At 38.5% G+C, this 20000-nt stretch overlaps 1 protein-coding gene and 1 pseudogene across 1 annotated transcript; both read left to right on the plus strand.

Moving 5' to 3' along the window:
* The first annotated feature begins 12009 nt into the window (after positions 1-12009).
* Positions 12010-13749, plus strand: LOC138021154 (E3 ubiquitin-protein ligase DZIP3-like). Its single transcript, XM_068868017.1, has 2 exons — positions 12010-12046; positions 13145-13749. Exons 1-2 carry the CDS (start codon positions 12010-12012, stop codon positions 13747-13749), a joined length of 642 nt encoding a protein of 213 aa, XP_068724118.1.
* LOC138021155 (NLR family CARD domain-containing protein 3-like) overlaps positions 13627-20000 on the plus strand; it is a 16372-nt pseudogene continuing 9998 nt past the window's right edge.

The following is a 20000-nucleotide window of genomic DNA, read 5'->3' on the forward strand; positions in this document are numbered from 1 at the left end:
AAACAAACGGAAATTTGCATACATGCTTAATAGCACGTGCTCAGTAAGGTGATACCCATCAAAACAACACAATCGGTTGAACCTCTGTTTCGAATTCCGAGAATCGTGTTTGTTGCGTCGCATGAAAATTTTTCTTCTCTGAAAAACCAGTGTGGAGATAAAACATACCTTCTTCGGTCATCCAGCCTTTCTTGTGCACTGAAGGTTGCATCCTTTGGTGGCGTGTTGATATTCAGCTGTCGAACACCCTTTGGAATAAGACTTTCGTTGGACTTTACTCGCCGTTCGCTTTCGCTTGAAGTCTGAAGTCTGAACTCTGACGAAGTTATTACGTCGGAAGGTTCAAATAATCCGGTGTAATGCGTTGTAAATGTGATGATTTTCAGGTGTCAACTTTTAAGCTGTTGTTTTTTGCATATATTCATTAAACGTGTGACTTTTTCCACTTTGTTTATGTTACCAAAAAGAGTTCGCATACCAATTGTGTGAGGATAATTGTTCTCAAATTCATCACATCCTTTTGATAACTCTCAATTTTCGGGTGTGTCTTATAACCGAGTATTTTCCGACGTAATTTTCCAGTTTGAGAACTTAGCTTGCTCTTAAATTGCAAAGTTTGGGGTGCGTCTCCTTTAACCGAGTGCGCCTTAATAACTGGAAATAACTACGGTTAACCAATCAAAATTCCTGGATTTCACAGCCGTTATCCATACTCTCATCTAAACACCAGCTATTTACCATTGAGAGTGTGTGTACTATCCCCTAATTATTTTTTTATAATGTAAGTTAGTAAAAACGCAGCTTTGCTGTACCATCCATTGGTAGTAATTTACTGGGCCCTTTGCCAGTATGGCAAACCCAGTCAGGGATCTGTGCTTCATTTTGTTTGGTTCTTTTGTTTCCTTTTGTTTTTTACTTGGTTGCCAGTATGGCAATCTCAGTCGGAAAGCTGGGTGGATTTGTTCGTTTTGGTGTCTTTATTTTTTTTTGTTTATATTATTTTTTTCTGTGTCGGGAAAAGTCTTGCCTGGCACTCCCACTGTTAAGTGGTGTCTTTGTGCATAGAGCCTGCTGCGTGTATTTTCTTAGGAATCGAGAGGATAGTGGAAATGCTTAGAATTTCTCTGGTGGACACAGTAAGATCATTAACTTAGCCTGCAATGGCGTCGAAAGTCATGTAACGCGAATGGCGTTTTTAGTGGATCCTTAAACAAATATACCCTTAATGCCATAAGAAGTTCGAGAAAAGAAATAAAAGGCATTAAAATTGATGAAAGAAAATATGTATGAAGCTCTCATCAGTACGCGGATGATACCACAGCTTTTTCCCTTGAAGACACCGAATTTCTAAGACTTCATCTATTTCAGTTTACTTTCCCAGTTCGAAAACTGTGTCGTGGATTAAAATAAACCAGTCGAAATCAGAGTTGTTGTGGTTAGGGTCTCTACGCCATCGAAAAGACACGTTTCAAAATTTAAGGATGAATGAAGAACCAATCTATGCACTGGGAGTCTACTTCTGTTATGACGAAAACTCGCAGTCAAAAAGAACTTTTTTGATAGACTAAATTCTTTAAGAAAACTCTTGAATATTTGGTCAGCAAGAGACATATCAGTCCACGGCCGAATTCAGATAGTGAAATATATGGCAATTTCGAAGCTTACTTTTGTCTGTAGTGTGTTGAGTACACCAACCTCTTTCGCAGCTGAAGTAGACAAACTAATCTATTGATTTCATATGGAATTACAAAATCCCGAAGATTAAAAAAACCACCTTGATAAAAGACAGGAAAACGGAGGCCTAAATATGATAAACTTTTCTTTGTTTGATAAAGCATTAAAATATGCTGGGTAAAAACGTTTCTGCTCAGAAGGTAATCAACCGTGGAAGATCATTCCTTTACGTCTGCTCTCTAATGTAGGCGGAACACTACTGTTTTATTGCAATTACAACGTTGAATATTTGGCTTTAAATGTAAACTGCCGGCTTTTTATAATGAAATAATTCTACATTAGCAAGAAATTAATAACGTGATTCCTAAAACAAAGAAAGGCGTACTTGATCAGATTATTTGAACAATAGTTTTATAAAAATTAATAACACGTCCGTGTACTTTGAAAGTTGGCACCAAGTTGGTGTTACTAAACTCTCGAGCCTTGTAGATGAAAACAAAACCCGGCTTCTATCTTTTCATGAGTTCTCACAGAAATTTAAGATTAAATGTAACTTTCTGCAGTTCATTGGCCTCACTTCTACAATACCAGGAAAGTGGAAGAATTACTTAATTTAAGAAGAAAATCAAACTAATACGACTAACCTAATTGCCATTGATAAGATGACTTGCAAAACAATATATAGGTTACTGGTCAAAAACCGAGACTCTAATCCGCCAACGGCAGAGAAAAAGCTGATGGAAATGGGATTTAGTAAGGAAGAATGTAAGAAAATTTATTTTATGCCTTTCGTTGCCACAAAAGAAATAAAACTTTCAATGTTTCAGTATAAAATAATTCACAACATACTTTATACAAACGCTATTCTTCACAAAATGAAAAAAGTCGAGGATCCTTTCTGTCCGTATTGTCCAAATGTGGAGCAAACAGTCACCCATTTATTTGTATTCTGTCCTATTGGTGTTTCCTTCTGGTCCGACTTCACTGGTTGGTTCCAGTGCATTTCCAAAGAAACTTTAACTCTAGGCAAGAAAGAAATCATGTACGGCATCTTAAATAATTGGTCCTCTTGTTCAGCCCTAAACCATCTTATTCTTATTGGGAAATACCTAATCTATTGCAAAGCAATAAATAGAATCAATTTTATTTTTGCTGATTTTAAAGCGTTATTACACCAAAAGATTGAAACAGAAAATACATAGCTTTCAGCTCCAATAAATGCAGCACTTTTTACAAAAAATGGGCCAGATTCTTAAATTAACAATTAATTTTAACGTTGTTTATATTGTTTTTTTTTTTTTTTTTTAAGTTTGTTTTTTGTTTTTGATTTGATTTTATTTTTTTTGTTCTTTGTCTTGTTTTTCTAGTTTAATAGTTTGAGTTCTTTAAATGAGATTCATAAGCTTTGTGACATGTAGTTAATGTAGTTAGCAGTGTAGTATAGATGTCTTGTTTTCTCGCACTTATATTGTATGTAATATTTTATATCTCAGCTCTGTAATGTGTGTTTGACTGTTTTAATAATAATAATAATAATAATAATAATAATAATAATAATAATAATAATAAGTGCATCTTCTGTTGTTTGTTTCAAGTAAATGTTTGGGTGGAAAAGGATTCTGTGATAATTTCTGCCTTTGTGAATTATAATATCATGTTGTGTATTGAATTTTCGAGCTTAAGGTTGAAATGTGATATGGGAGGATATTTTTAGTATTGCTTTGTAAGCAGGAAAGGTTCACCAAAATAAACAGGTCTGTTGGAAGCGTGCTTGTGTTTCAACAAAATGAGCCCCAAAATCAGCAAAAAATTGTGACGCCGATGAATAATAAAGTATAGCTGCTATTTCCAAAATGATGGAATTACCTGGTGATAAATAACCTCGTCTTGGAGAGTAAATTTTAGACTTTGCAGAAACAATGGTCAACCTCAAGAGTTTGGGCGATTGTGATCTTTGTTTTGAATTCGCTCATCTATTGTCAAACTTTATAACACTTTACAGAAAAAGAAACTTACGAAAACCCGGTATCTTGCCATCATTTGACACAGATGGTTCACTGTTTGGCGAGTAAACATGCCGCGGTAACTTCATCACGGCGCCTTCTGAATTCCGGTGATGTCACTTTCGATTTTGCAATTTATTTGTGCAGCCAAAAGTACAATATCAAATTGAATGTAGCAAAAATCTCCCAAAATGTTTGTCGCTGATCGTAACTTTTTATATTCTATATTCACGGTTCAAAATTAATGTTGTTTTCATGTCGTAAATATGTTATTCTCGAGTGACTGTCCTGAAAACTTCCTTCTGCTCTTTCTAAAAACTGTGTATCAATATTTATTTACTTTTTGCATCAATATTTGTTTTTGCATAAAGCAAGCTAACAAAATCTGTACCTTGCTGAGTTCATATTTGTTAGCGTTAATAGCATTTTCGGTCCAATGCTTCTGTTTTACGAAGGGGTATATGTTTTAGGTCACCCATCCAGATACTAACCCTGCTGGACATGGTTGAATTTAAATAAACTTTAGTAGTACAAAGCTGTCAGATGCTCAGAGGGCACGCTTAAACTTGTTGTGGAAAGAATTTGTGAGGGAGCTTGAAAATTATGAACATGTCAGCCCAGAAGCCAATCTTTCTCGCTTCCCATTTATTTTGTTCAATCTTTCTGGGTTCAGGACTTTGCTAGTAACCACATGTCTTCTCAGGCTATTTACCCAAGACTTCTACCATGGCACTACAATGATAGACAATACCAAAACAATATCGTGCACTGTTAGAGCTACATATTACGCAAGGACAGCTTGAATCTCCTGGAAGACAACACACAGCTCAGTTGACATTAATTTTTATATGGAATAAATCCCTGTGTTACTTCACTACAACACGTAAGCAATGCGTGTCTATTTTTTCTAAAGAGGACAGGAATTTCTTTCTGACAAATGATTAATTAATAGGCCGGTAGCCAGATTTTTAACCTCAGAAAAGGATCTATTTCGTATGAACGTGTGAGGACCTGTGAGCTAAAAGGGCCTCTGCTGGTATGACTTCTGGGTGACCCCTTAAATGGTCTTAATGACCCCCCAACTTGAAAAAAATTGTCCGGAACTGTGCACGTACCACAGGCAACCCAGTGTACCCTCACGGAGGGTCTAGTTAATATATGAAGGGGTAGTTTCTAAAGAAACTGTGGTGCTGCGTCGGTGGGGAAGTAGTATACAAAAATTTGGTTTTATCAACGGAGTTGATAATGTAAATTGGCCACCGTACAGAGATTCTAAAAGCTGACGTTTCGAGTGTTAGCCCTTCATCAGAGCAAATTGAGGGATTATGGGTTACGTGTAGTTTTTATAGTAAAGTGGGAGCTACGCTATTGGTGGTAACATGGCAACGTGAAAAATAGGAATATATTAGTTAAATGAAAAGCGTTCGTTAATACCGTGAGGATTAAGGGTGCCGATTTGAAAGATGAATTTTTGTTCCAGATTCTTGCGGCTTTCCGTCGTACCTAGATGTAGGGAAAGGCCGCAGATAGCCATGTGTTTTTTGGAGTGGTTAGGCAGATTAAAATGGCGAGCGACTGGCTTAGATGCATCCTTGTCATTCTTCTCAACATCGCGAAGGTGTTCGCGGAATCGGTCACCTAGTCGTCTACCTGTCTCACCAATGTATAATTTATTGCATAACGTACAGGTTATGCAATAAATGACATTTGCGGAGGTACATGCGAAACGATCGGTGATCTTAACAGATCGCTTAGGTCCCGATATCTTGCTAGTGTTAACAATGAAAAGACAAGTTTTGTATCGTGAGCGTGCGCATTTGAAAGTGCCGGGTTGCTCGTTAGTTTTGAGCGCGCTTCTAACTAAAAAGTTGCCTACGTTTTTGTCGCGTTTGAATGAAATAAGTTCCTTCGCCGCGTTCAGTTAAAAGCCTTTTTTCACGACAAAGAGGATGATTCGGACACTTCTAATAAAGATATTTTTGAAACACTTCTAGTTCGCAAATCCAAATGGACTCCCCCATAGGGACAATTTGCCTCTTTAGATTTTTTCACCAAAAAATGCCGTCACGACATTCACAAACTTAAATTCAATCGCAACACTAAATTTTCCAACCTTTCCTCGGAAGAGTAGGCGGCGCTTAAAAATCTTAGTAAACGCAACGACATAGTTGTCAAATCGGCCGACAAAGGCGGCGCGGTAGTTGTTTGGCGGTCCGACCTTTACCAAAAAGAAGCTTTGCAACAACTTTCGGATACCGAGCGTTTTATGCCAAAATCCCTAAAGATCTCACTTCCAAAAATCAAAAACTTGTCAAAGACACCATTCAAAATCGTATAGTTAATCAAGAATTACCGGACACTGCCACTTATCTCATCATCAACACCCCTAGAACTTCGTGCATTTACTTCTTGCCTAAAATTCACAAACCCAACAACCCAGGTCGCACTATCATTTCTGCCTGTAGTTGCCCCACCGAACTCATTTCTAGCTACTTAGACAGGATTATGACGCCTATCGTCAAATCTTTGCCATCATACATTAAAGACAGTGCACACGCACTACAAATTTTCCGCGATTTCAATTTCTCCGGCCAAGACAAACTTGTTTTCACCATGGACATTACATCTCTATACACAGTCATTCCTAATAGCGAAGGTCTTCAAGCACTTAAACACTTTTTCGATCAACGCACTGTCAAAGAACCTAGCTCGTAAACGCTCCTTCGCCTTGCCGAACTAGTTTTAACGCTTAACTGTTTTTCATTCGCCGGCAACTATTACAAACAAATTAATGGTGTAGCGATGGGCACAAGAATGGGACCTAGCTATGCCAATCTTTTTGTAGGATATGTTGAACACCAATTTTTTAATCAGTACAACGGCCCCAAACCTGAACTTCCAGCAGAGAAGAACTCGAGCAATTTATAACCTCCGTCAACACTTTTCATCCGGCTCTTAAATATACCTGGGAAATTTCGGAAACTTCATTGGCTTTCCTAGATATCAAAGTTTCTATTAGAGGCAACGTGCTATGTACTAGTGTGCACTACAAACCTACTGATTCACACAGTTATTTGTTGTATTCATCGTCATATCCATCACATGTCAAGAGCTCCATTCCTTATTCTCAATTTCTTAGACTTCGACGTCTATGTAGTGATGACTCCGATTTTTCCAGCAAATCAGTGATGTGCCAGTTCTTCGAAAAACGTGGCTATCCTGTCTCTGTGGTCAAAGCGGGCCATCATCGCGCCCAACAATTTGATCGACAGTCATCACTACAAACGTCACAAAAAGATAAGAATGACAGAATTCCATTCACCCTCACTTTCCATCCTCATAATCACGCAGTCAAAAGCATCATTCTTAGTAATTTTAAATTACTCCAAAATGATCCCGAGACTGGTAGAATCTTTTCGCAACCTCCTCCTCCTTATTTCATTCAAACGCGACAAAAACGTAGGCAACTTTTTAGTTAGAAGCGCGCTCAAAACTAACGAGCAACCCGGCACTTTCAAATGCGCACGCTCACGATGCAAAACTTGTCTTTTCATTGTTAACACTAGCAAGATATCGGGACCTAAGCGATCTGTTAAGATCACCGATCGTTTCACACGTACCTCCGCAAATGTCATTTATTGCATAACCTGTACGTTATGCAATAAATTATACATTGGTGAGACAGGTAGACAACTAGGTGACCGATTCCACAAACACCTTCGCGATGTTGAGAAGAATGACAAGGATGCATCTAAGCCAGTCGCTCGCCATTTTAATCTGCCTAACCACTCCAAAAAACACATGGCTATCTGCGGCCTTTCCCTACATCTAGGTACGACGGAAAGCCGCAAGAATCTGGAACAAAAATTCATCTTTCAAATCGGCACCCTTAATCCTCACGGTATTAACGAACGCTTCTCATTTAAATAACATATTCCTATTTTTCACGTTGCCATGTTACCAACAATAGCGTAGGTCCTACTCTACTATAAAAACTACACGTAACCCATAATCCCTCGATTTGCTCTGACGAAGGGCTAACGCTGGAAACGTCAGCTTTTAGAATCTCTGTACGGTGGCCAATTTACATTATCAACACCGTTGATAAAACCAAATTCTAGTTAATATAAGCTCCAAGCTTCACTTGGCTTGCTTGTTACACCAATCTTTATTTAATAATTATTAACAACTTTTGATCAGTGCTGTGTTATTTATCTTTCACATATCTGGCTAATGAATGATGCCCTAAAGATCTTCTCTGACACTTGTTTCAGGTGCTGTTTTGGCAGTTATTCCCAGTGATGGACAAACCAACTACACACTGCTATGTTGCCTTCTGGTCAGGCTAGGGTCACAAGTGTTGAGAGATACGTTTGACAGAATAATTCATCCACACGACCTTTGCAGTACCTTGAAACGTGAGCCAGTGCACTCTAAGCTTCAGTCTCTTAAAAAAGAAGGAATCCTCAATCCAGTGCAGTGGAGTAAATTGTATCCAGTTAAATCCTCTTCAGTATCATCCACAGGCTTTGATAATTCTCTCTTGATTGTGCTTCTGAGGACAATCTGTAACCTGAGTCCTCCGTCCACTGGCTGGGATCTACTTCCCCATTCCCTTGACACCAGCTGTGAGTCTCACGTTGTACGTTTAAAGTATTTTGTGGATGCAGTATTGGCCCATGCCGAAGAGGCCTCTGTTAGTGATGCATTTTTTCACAAATACAAAGATCAAATCCAGAAAACGCTGGTACGATTGGGTGGAGCTAAATATGAAGATGCCATTTGTGAAATAGAGAAACAAGAAATGGATCCACTAGATGAGGAACATTTCAAAGAACTTCTGAAGCAGTGGAAAGAGGGTGACAACAGAATTACAGACAAACTAAATGAGTGGGAGTGTAAAATAAAGACTTCTACAGATGCAGGTGGGTTTTGGGAGTGAAAACGTACTAGGCTGATGTTACAAGAGCGTTTTGAACGATTCAAAATGAATCTGCTGATTACCATCAATTACCAGCTGCATGGCATAGTGTAGGTTGGATGCCTTAAATGTCTAGTGGCAGCCAGCTTCTAGAAGGAAAGGGGTCTCATGCCTGGGAAACCCTGGCAACCCTTGCACAAGCGGAACAGAGTGCGTGAGTAGGCAGTAAATTAACACTGATAAGATCAGTCAAACGAGGCAGCCAGGAGGGTGGAAGAACACTGATAATTGATAAACATTTCCCAAAATGCCAATGAAACTTTTAGAACACTTTGAATAATACAATGTGTTACAATCATGAACATTGGTTTCATAACCTCACAAGATCCCGGGGCATGTGTCTAGATTAATAATTACTGGTGACCATCAAGGATGGACAACTGTTCCTTGTTGTTAAATCTGATTTGACTGCTTTACAATAAACAGGGCTTCTCATAGGGTATGAAAAAATTTGGGAAATTATGCACCACTTTCAAATCTCATTATGCGGCAACAAAAGTCTATTATGTGGCAAATTATGCGATTTCATCAATATTTTCTAGATATTAATAGATTTCTCTTTGTATAATATTTTGATAATGCCAGTTAAATTCTTGTCGTTCCTTTTTTCAGTAACCTAATGGCAGATCATGTTATTTTACAGTAGATCATGAGCAGCCAGAAGCAAGCTGTGCTGATGTTGTTTCAGCAGCAGCAGCTACAGGAAGCAGCACACACACTTATCATGAACAAGGTAACTACTTCATACAGATCACTGAAAGATGTTTTGAAGTTACTTAAGTGGAAAATTGGATTTTGTGTGATAAAACTAATCAAGAAAGGATTAGTGTCCACAATAATTGAACTGGAGTTGACCACATGTAGCTTAAAAATCGCTTTTGGTCAACTTTTATCCGGATGTAGCCTGTAATAATGTTTTGTCTGTAAATGTACTGAATAGTTTTTTAAGTCATGAGCATTTTTATTTTTCAATAAAATGCCAATTTAAAAATGCCACCCAAAATTCACCATGCTTTACTATGAAGCGAAAACTTAGTGTGCTGTTACAGCAACTGGTATTTTGAAGGACTGATGTCTTCTGTTGAAAAAAAAATTAAAAGGATTTTTTTGTTAGCTGCTGATTACTGTGAATCACCAACTGTGTGTTCTGTAGGTAATGGATGCCTGAAATGTCTAACAGCAGCCACAATCCTCACCAAAAATCCTTGAAACACCCCCTTCCCCTGCACAGTGTTGAGATGACATTTTACTGTTTGACTGGCTGCAACAACATTGGAAAAGGGAGGGGGATGAATACGGTGCGAGAATGTTCAAAGAGTGTCAAGGTTTTTGTCGAAGATTGTGTGAGTTGCAAAAAGCCACCTGGTTAATATCAGACCGTGTCATTTATTGTCAAGTAACGGTAGTTTCCGTGAATAGCCCAGAAAGACTATGATAGCTGGCAAAATATTGCTGTAACTTTTGTTTGACGCAAGATAGGTAATATATTACAGTTGTAAATTTCAGCAGAAATAAATAGTAAATGTTATTTTCGGTCTTTAAAAATGACATGAATACAACCTGGCCACAATAGTCACGCATAGGAGAGTTTTATTTTTTTACTCAGACATGAAGGTTAAGTGTGATCAGTCACACATTTCAGTGAAAAAAGCAAGTATGGTGTACAATAGGAAAACATCGGCGGAAGAACGGGCACTCATCAGATTCTTGGAGATGGAAAAAGGGTATTCTCTACGAGAAATTGCCGCAAAAATCGACTGATCTGCAGTAACGCAAGTGTTAAAATAATTTTAATAACAGTCGTTCAACGCATACGCGAACTCACGCAAATGTCATCCACGAAAGAAGAGGAAAGCCAAGGAAGTTGTCATCCAGAGAAGATGAGACTCCTTAAAAGGACTCTACTGAAACTGAGGAAGATACCGCCAAGCGACTCATGAAAAAGGCAAACATCTGTGAAAGTAATGTGTCAGTTCGCACCGTGGGAAGATTCTTAAATAGCAAAGGGTACTAGGCCCCGAAAAAAAGGGCTGCTTACTAACAATGAGAAGAGCTTACGCATTTGCCAAAAAAGTGAGAGATCAGTATGACAAGGTGTCAGGGGCACCTCAAATGCTTTTGCGCACAAGACCAACCCGCTGGACAAAGCACGAGCTCCTACTGGAAGGACTTACCGAAAAAAATCAGAAGGTCTCAACCAGTATTGCACAGCGACAGGGAGTAAAGTTGGATCTAGAGGAAAGGTAGTCAAGTGTTTAGGGGCGATGATTTCTTTGGGTAATGTAGGAGTTATTTTATGCCACGAGTATGAGCATATGACGGGAAATTATTTTGCGTGTTTCATTGATAACACTTCTGAGCAAGTGTTTGTGGAATCAAAGAAAGAATATACAAGACTCTTCATTCAAGACAATAACCAAAGCCAGCACTGCTTTGCAACGAGTGAGCGCACAATTGCTAAAGATACCGCCACGCAGTCCTTTTCTAAATCCAATCAGTAGAGAACATGTTTACATCAGTGAGTGACGACTTGCATGACAGCGCTATTGAAGAACAATTAGAGCGTGAGAGTTTCACGCAGTTCAAGTGAAAAATACAATTGTTCGGTTGCCAGCAGCCAAAATGAACAATTGAAAGGAATCCATGGACAGGTGTATACAACTCATACTAGAAACACAAGGACAGAGACTAAAATACTAAATATGTAGCTGTATTTTTTCAGAGAAATATAATGCAATTTACATTTACAAAATTATCCTTTGGCAACAGATGCACTACAGAATTTCATGTAAAAGTCGTTTGTGGCACCTACAAATGTAGGAATTATACCCTAACACTGTTTGTCATAAGGGAATCAGTGTCTATGTACTGTGCATGTTTAGCCTTAGTTGACTCACGTGCAGTAAAGGTCACAACGGTTTACCGTTGTCAAAATAGAAGTTGGTCTGTTGACAGTCTTATTTTATTACATGTTATGGTTAACCGTTGTGAAAAGGCTGAATTTCACGATGGCATTGAAGCTGTTCTTGAAAATTCTTTTCAATCATAAGTAACGTCTTCTACAAGCACAAGCTGATTTTCAACTGAGAAATACTAATAAGGAATGTGAGAAAGGGCAAAAACTAATGGTAAACCGTGAGGTTTACCAGCATTTGTTTACACTTTACACTTCCGTTACCATCACGCAATACTTCTCCTGCGCATGCTCAAAAATATTCCCGCCACTTCAGACAATCCTCGCCAAAAATCCTTGAAACACCCCCTTTCCCTGCACAGTGTTGAGATGACATTTTACTGTTTGACTGGCTGCAACAACATTGGAAAAGGGAGGGGGATGAATACGGTGCGAGAATGTTCAAAGTGTTTCAAGGTTTTTGTCGAAGATTGTGTGAGTTGCAAAAAGCCACCTGGTTAATATCAGACCGTGTCATTTATTGTTAAGTAACGGTAGTTCAAAGTGTTTCAAGGTCGAAGATTGCAGCTTCTGGAAGGAAAAAGTCCCTTGGAAATCTAGCAAAATGCAATGAACCCCCACACACAAGGGGAAGAGAGTGAGCAGCGATCACACTGATAAAATCAGTGGAGAGAGATCGAGGGGAGGGTGGAGAACATCAATAAAGAAATCCCAAGATGCCATTGAAACTACAGTACTCAAATGGCTATGAATGACAATATAATGTATTTCGATTCGTCATGCTCACTGGAATCAAAAGCTCATTAGATCCTGGGGCATGTGTCTATTTACATGTATAATCACTGCTGACCACAGAGGATGGAAAATTACATGTACTCCTTGTTAAGTCTAATTAATTTGACTGCTTTTCAGCTTAACTCTAAGCTGAAAATTTTAAAGAGACTGAACCACCCAATCACTGTGTTATTTTCCATTTTAACTATTTGAAAGAAGACACCATGCAGGTAATTAGGGACACTTTTAATGTCAGTTACCATTATTTTCACAATCGCAGGGATTTCCAGTGAGAGGTGCATTATTTCTTGAACTCCAAATCATCTATAATAGATAAATACACATTGCAGGCGACTCACTCTCTCCATCACTGGATTCGTCTTTGGAACGTGATCTTAACTAAGCCATGTCCTTTCAAAAACCCTGAAAATCCAAGCAGAAGTCACTCTTGTCCTGGGTAAGGCGAACATCGAAGAGACATCCATGTCTCCAGTACACCCTCCCCCCCCCCCCTCCCGCCCCCATACAAAGAACAGGCTTACACCCGTCCAATGCGTCCTCCGAGGCCCAAACCCCTAACTTTCTAAATACAAGTTACTCAAATCTTTGTGCCCCCTCAGTTTTGCCGGGCCTACTACGGCCCTGCTGTATATTTTGTAATTATCCAAGCAAGCCTATTTAATATAACCTCCAAGCTTCAAAGCTTCACTGGGCTTCCCTTTCACACCAATTTTATTTAATCAACAACTTTTCATCAGTGCTGTGTCAGTTATCTTTTACATAATTATCTTGTTTCAGGTGCTGTTGTGGCAGTTATTCCCAGTGATGGACAAACCAAGTACACACTGCTATGTTGCCTTCTGGTCAGGCTAGGGTCACAAGTGTTGAGGGACATGTTTGACAGAATAATTCATCCACAAGACCTTTGCAGTACCTTGAAACGTGAGCCAGTGCACTCTAAGCTTCAGTCTCTTAAAAAAGAAGGAATCCTCAATCCAGGGCAGTGGAGTAAATTGTATCCAGTTAAACCCTCTTCAGTATCATCCACTGGCTTTGACAATTCTCTCTTGATTGTGCTTCTGAGGACAATCTGTAACCTGAGTCCTCCAGCCACTGGCTGGGATCTACTTCCCCATTCCCTTGACACCAGCTGTGTGTCTGACATTGTACGTTTGAAGTATTTTGTGGATGCAGTATTGGCCCATGCCGAAGAGGCCTCTGTTAGTGATGCATTTTTTTGCAAATACAAAGATCAGATCCAGAAAACGCTGGTACGATTGGGTGGAGCTAAATATGAAGATGCCATTTGTGAAATAGAGAAACAAGAAATGGATCCACTAGATGAGGAACATTTCAAAGAACTTCTGAAGCAGTGGAAAGAGAATTACAGACAAACTAAATGAGTGGGAGTGTAAAATGAAGACTTCTACAGATGCAGGTGGGTTTTGGGAGTGAAAACGTACTAGGGTGATGTTACAACAGCATTTTGAACGATTTGTGTCTTCTGTTGAAAAAGAAATAAACTAATAAAAGCAATAATTTTCTTAGTTGCTGATTACCATCAATTACCAGCTGCATGGCATAGTGTAGGTTGGGTGCCTGAAATGTCTAGTGGCAGGCAGCTTTTAGAAGGAAAGGGATCTCATGCCTGGGAAACCCTGGCAACCCACGCACAAGGGGAAGGGAATGCATGAGTAGCCAATAAATTAACACTGTTAAGATCAGTCAAACGAGGCAGCCAGGAGGGTGGAAGAACACTGATAAACATTTCCCAAAATGCCAATGAATCCTTTTAAAAACGCAATGAATTACAATGCAATGTGTTTCAATCATGCATATTGGTTTCAAAACCTCACAAGATCCAGGGTTATGTGTCTTAATAATCACTGCTGACCATCAAGGATGGACAACTGCTCCTTGTTGTTAAGTCTAATTTGACTGCTTCACAATAAACAGGGCTTCTGATAGGGTGTGAAAAAATTGGGAAATTATGCACCATTCATGCTGGAAATTATGTGATTTCATTAATATTTTCGAATATTAATAGATTTCACTTTGTATTCGATAGTGCAAATGAAATTCTTGCTGTTGCTTTTTTTGTTAACCTAACAGCAGACTGTGTTGATTATTTTAATAGATCGTGTGCAGCCAGAAGCAAGCTGTACTGATGTTGTTTCAGCAGCAGCAGCTACAGGAAGCAGCACACACACTCATCATGAACAAGGTAACTACTTCATACAGATCACTAAAAGATTTCTTGAAATTACGTAAGTGGAAAGTGGATTTTGTGTGATAAAACTAATCAAGAAAGGATTAGTGTCCACAATAATCAAACTGGAGTTGACCACATGCAGCTGAAAAATCTGTTTTGGTCAAATCTTATCCAGATATAGCGTGTAATTATTGTTACAGTTGTGTTACTATTTTTGCGTGACATCATTTGATTTCTTTGGGTTTTTTGTTTGTGGTTAAAGGGGGTGTTGTGTTTCAGTTTTTCGCACGCCCTTTTTATTAGTCGTTGTCGGCACGTGGAATTTTGTGTAAGTTGTTTTTGGTTTTGTTCTTTTTAAGCCATCGGCGTGGTGGAATTGATATGTAAGTAATCCTTTTCGTGGGTTTATCTTTGTTAGTTTCATGACACTCATAGGATTGCTGCTGATTACTGTGAATCGCCAACTGTGTGTACTGTAGCAGCAAAGAGCTTCTAGAGGGAAAAGGCCCTCATGCCTAGGAACCCCGGAAATCTAGCAAAATGCAATAAACCCCCACACACAAGGGGTAGAGAGTGAGCAGCAATCACATTGATAAAATCAGTGGAGAAAGAGAGAGAGAGAGAGAGAGAGAGAGAGAGAGAGAGAGAGAGAGGGAGGGGCGGGTGGGGGAACACCAATAAAGAAATCCCAAGGTGCCATTGAAACTACCCAAATGGCTTTGAATAACAATACAATGTATTTCGATGCTCATTGGTTTCAAAGGTTCATTAGATCCTGCGGCATGTGTCTATTTGTAATCACTGCTGACCACAGAGGATGGAAAATTACATGTACTCCTTGTTGTTAAGTCTAATTATTTTGACAGCTTTACAATAGAAACAGTTTAAATAATCAGATTAACTTTAAGCTGAAAGTCTTAAAGAGACTAAAGCCCGGTTTACACTACAGAAAATTTTTGGCACGGCTCATGTAAAATTGGCACGGGTGCCTAAAAAGAGCTCGGCAAACTTTGTTTACACTACACCATTTCTACCGTATTTTTGGGCCTGAGGAGGGCCCGGGTAACTTCTCCTGTAGACATGCGCAGTTCAATTATAATCAAGAACGGCCGCGTGATTTTGGTGGAGAATGAGAAGCCATCTTGAAATAAACGCAAAAAAAAAGGCTAGCCTATATGAATTAAGGCTCAAATTTGGCCCTTTAAAGTGTTTACACTGCTTGTTCTATCTGAACTGTGCCTATTTTTTCAGCACCCGTACCATTTTCACCCGTGCTCGGGCTACCTCGCCGAAGGTCCCAGCACGGGTAACAATTTTGGTTCAGCGCGGATGAAATTTGGTACTGACAGGTTGTTTACACTGCAAATTTTATCCGAGTCGAACTTTTTTTTTTTTGGGACTTGTGCCAATTTCACCCAAGCCGTGCCAAAAAATTTCTGTAGTGTAAACCGTGCTTAAAGCACCCAATCACTGTATGATTTCCCACTTAAATTGTTTGCAAGAAGACACTTACTTAACCAGGTAATTAGGGACACTTTCAGTGTCTACCACCATTTCATGTTCACTATGATTTTACAGCTGGGAGATGCGATAAACAATAAGACAATACACTTATTCTAATTCAACTTCTAGAAAATCCTTTTCTCACTATTGAAATAACATCTGATTTACAAACTGGTGCATGAATGATCGGATTTTGCCAAAATTAATGATCAAGTCTGTGAGAAGTATGTAATATTTTTTACTCCCAAAAAAATTTCAACAACCTAGCAGCAACAGTGTATGTGTCGTATTTGACTGGCTCTGTGCAAGGAAATACTTTCAAGGTTTTAAGTCTGCAAATGTCACTTTTCCCTTGTCTTGATCAATACACAATTGCAATGAATTTATCAAGCAATAGCACGCTGCACAAGAAGGCTATAATTTTATCTTCACCCATCTTTATTTATTTATTATTATTATTATTATTATTATTATTATTATTAGCATATGTCCATATTTGACTTATTGAAATTATTTGTATTCATGGCCTACATTTGCGACATACTATCTTGGGATGTTTTTTGTGCTGTTTAAGTTTGGTATTTACTATTTTTCTCTGATAAACAATAATGAAAACTTTGTACTATTGATATGAAATGATTTTCTCTTCCACTTTCAATATACCAACCTACCCACTGTTTCAGTTTATAATTACAGGTATTATTGTCAAAGACCTACTTATTTCTGCTATTTTGAAACTGATCCATTGACTTCGTTTGCTTTCTGATGTGTGTTGTCTTTGATTTTTCAGCACTTGTATACTATTTTTTCGAATGCAGCTAGCAGTTCATCTCTAAATTATAGTTTATTTTAGTGATCAATTTCCTAATTTAGCTTAGTTCCATTCTCTTCTCAGTCAGCTGTGTCTTAAAGGGTTCTTCTTTCTGTCTAGTTTCTAAATGTTAATATAATTATTTGTCTTTGACAGTGCCAATAAAATTCTTGCTGTTTCTTTTGTTATTAACGTGAAGGCGGGCTGTGTTGGTTATTTTACAATAGATCCTGTGCATCCAGAAGCAAGCTGTGCTGATGTTCTCTCAGCAGGAAGCAGCACACACAGTCAGGAAGATCAAGGTAATAAATTCAAATCACTGAAAGGAAATGTGAGGCTACAACACAAGACATCCTTTCGTCTTCCCTCCTTTTCGTCTCTCTCTCTATCTATAAAACTGGCTCTGCATCTCCGGCATCCTTCAGAAAGAAACGTAAAAATTCTATTCCAGATAAGTTTTCTACCACAGATACAGTAAAAACTTCGTATTTTGTATCTTTTTTTAAATTAATGTCCATCTGAAGTTTCATGTGAGTGAACCGAAGCTTACAAGCCTTAATGGTTTTTATTAGGTTTCCTCACCATTAATTTTTTTTCTGGCATCTGTTATAATCTGTAAATCTAATATACAATGGCAAAAGTAATATAAAATAAAATAAAGTAAGCAAGGTCTGGAAGTTGCTTAAGTGGATTGTGGAATTTTTTTGTAGTTAAACTATTAAAGCATAAATTTTCACTCCGGAGATATGTGTGTTATTCCTCATTAATATTACAAATTACAGTCAATGATAGGGAGAATATTATATGTTATTATATGGCTCTGTCTCACGAGGACTGGGAACTACAAAATTCACGAATTTGATTGGCTAAAATCGGTATTGACCGCGGTCTAGATTTTCCCATCTAGAAATGCAAAAATATTGAGTATTTTCTTCTACCAATATTTATTTATGGAAGTGCCAAACAGCATGAAGACAAAACTGAGAGAGGATGACGAGCAAACTTTGACAGAATTAAGTTAAGCTCATCGCCGTTCGCAAGCAAAATGTCAGTTAGTACAAACCAGTTACATTAAACGAATTAAATTGTTCTTGTTTGGCCATATAATAAACATCTTATTAACCGAGCTAGGTCGGTCTGTATGGGAGAATCTTGACCTCAGTCGCTGGTACAGACCTCACTGCGTTCGGTCTGTACTGGCGACCTCGGTTAAGATTCTCCCATACAGACCTCCCGCTCGGTTGATAAGAACTAAATAACGACTGCTTGAGAGAATTGTGTCTTTTTTCGAGTGGACACTTGACCTGTTGTTACAACTTTTTTCTGAACAAATGATATCTTCTGTTGAAAAGTAAGGAAGTATTTCACCATTTGATACATGTAGGTTTTGGAACCCGGATGCATAAAAGGCGCAAAGTTGTCTCAAACTCATCACGTTTACTTTGCAATGGGAAAAAGTAATTTGCTTCACTATCAAACTACATTTTTTCCTAGTGTTATTTGTTTTTCAAATATTGCTGAATACGGGACCTTCCATGGTGTCAAAATTAAGAACAGAATAAGGTTGCATGAGGTTAGAGCGAAAAAAAAAGACCACTGGAGGCAACACCTTTTTTAAAATTATTTTTGTCTTTTGCAGATTTACCATATTCTGCCAGTATTATAGAAAGGGTCCGTCAGCTCTACAGTACTCGTGAAAAAATCATTTTTCCTGTTCCATGGCTTGATGACTTCAGCTTTCATCTCGATGCTATTTTTACCAAGCTAAAGATTTTGGGCAAAGAAAAGACAAGGGGAACATTGACTGATGAAATCACCAACATGACAGCTATCTTTAGAGGACACAAGGAGTGTGCAAAGCCACGGACTGTTTTAATTGAAGGAGACCCAGGCATGGGAAAGACAACTTATTGTCAGAAACTGGCATATGATTGGGCAATGAAACGAGAAGAATGGGACAAGTCTTTTCCCGAGATTGACGTTCTGTTGCTTCTGAGGTGTCGTGATATCAAAACTGATATTTGGGAGGCCATTGATGACCAAATCCTTCCTCTTGATATTGACAAAGAAGAAAAGGAATGGTTCTTCAAGTTGATTCGAGAAAATCAATCCAAGGTTCTGTTAGTGCTTGATGGACTTGATGAAGTGGATTCCAGTAAAGTTTACATGTACAATGACCTTCTGGAAAGTAAAGTGTTACCCAATTGCCACATTGTTATCACATCACGGCATGAAACTGGTAAGAGTGTAAGGCGGTACTGTGACACCCTATGGGAGATTGTGGGATTTACTCCTGAAGACGCAAAGAGCTACATTCTTAAGTACTTTAAAGGCATGGAACACTTGGCAAAAGAGCTAATCAAACAGCTTGATTTTGACATGTTTGCAAATAGAGACTTGATAGAGTTGACACGGAATCCTCTTAATGCAGCTTTACTTTGCATCCTTATTGAAGATTTTAAGGGTGTACTTCCACCGGAAAGGACAAAGTTGTACACAGAAATTGTGGGATGTGTTTTGTTAAGATATGAAAAGAGAAATCAATCATCGAGTGGCAGTGATGCTGACCTACTGGAAATTTACAAGGATGACCTGGTGCAGTTAGGATGCATGGCGTTGCAGTCTTTAGGTAAAGGAGAGTTGTTTTTCGACGAGAATGAATTTAAAGGCACTTCCAGTAATTTGATCAAGTTTGGGTTTCTTTCGATCCAGACCGGTGGCAGCAAGAGGAAACCATCCTCGCGCTTTTGCTTTCTTCACAAGACCTTTCAAGAGTTCTTTGCTGGCTTTTATCTTGCTCATCAGATCCTTGATGGAGACACAGATTGTAAATCAGTAGTGACCGGTGTAATGAACAGGAATGACTTGAAACAAGTGCTTTTATTCATGAGTGGTATTTTGTCCACAAGATCTGAAGAGATGACAGTTTCGTTGGTAAAAAGCATAGCAGAGCTTGCAAGTTCGTCCAATATGGGAATCATGAATTCCAAAACAGAAATTTTAGAGTTAGCACTTGATTGTATATTGGAATGCAAATGTCATGGAGAGAACCTTCAGTCTAAGTTACTTCAGACCTTTGGACAGAACGTTCGTGTTAAAGATCTCATCGTGCGTAGATTCGATCATGT

This window comes from Montipora capricornis, chromosome 10 (genome assembly GCF_036669925.1).
Source record: "Montipora capricornis isolate CH-2021 chromosome 10, ASM3666992v2, whole genome shotgun sequence".
NCBI classification, from domain to species: Eukaryota; Metazoa; Cnidaria; class Anthozoa; order Scleractinia; family Acroporidae; genus Montipora; species Montipora capricornis.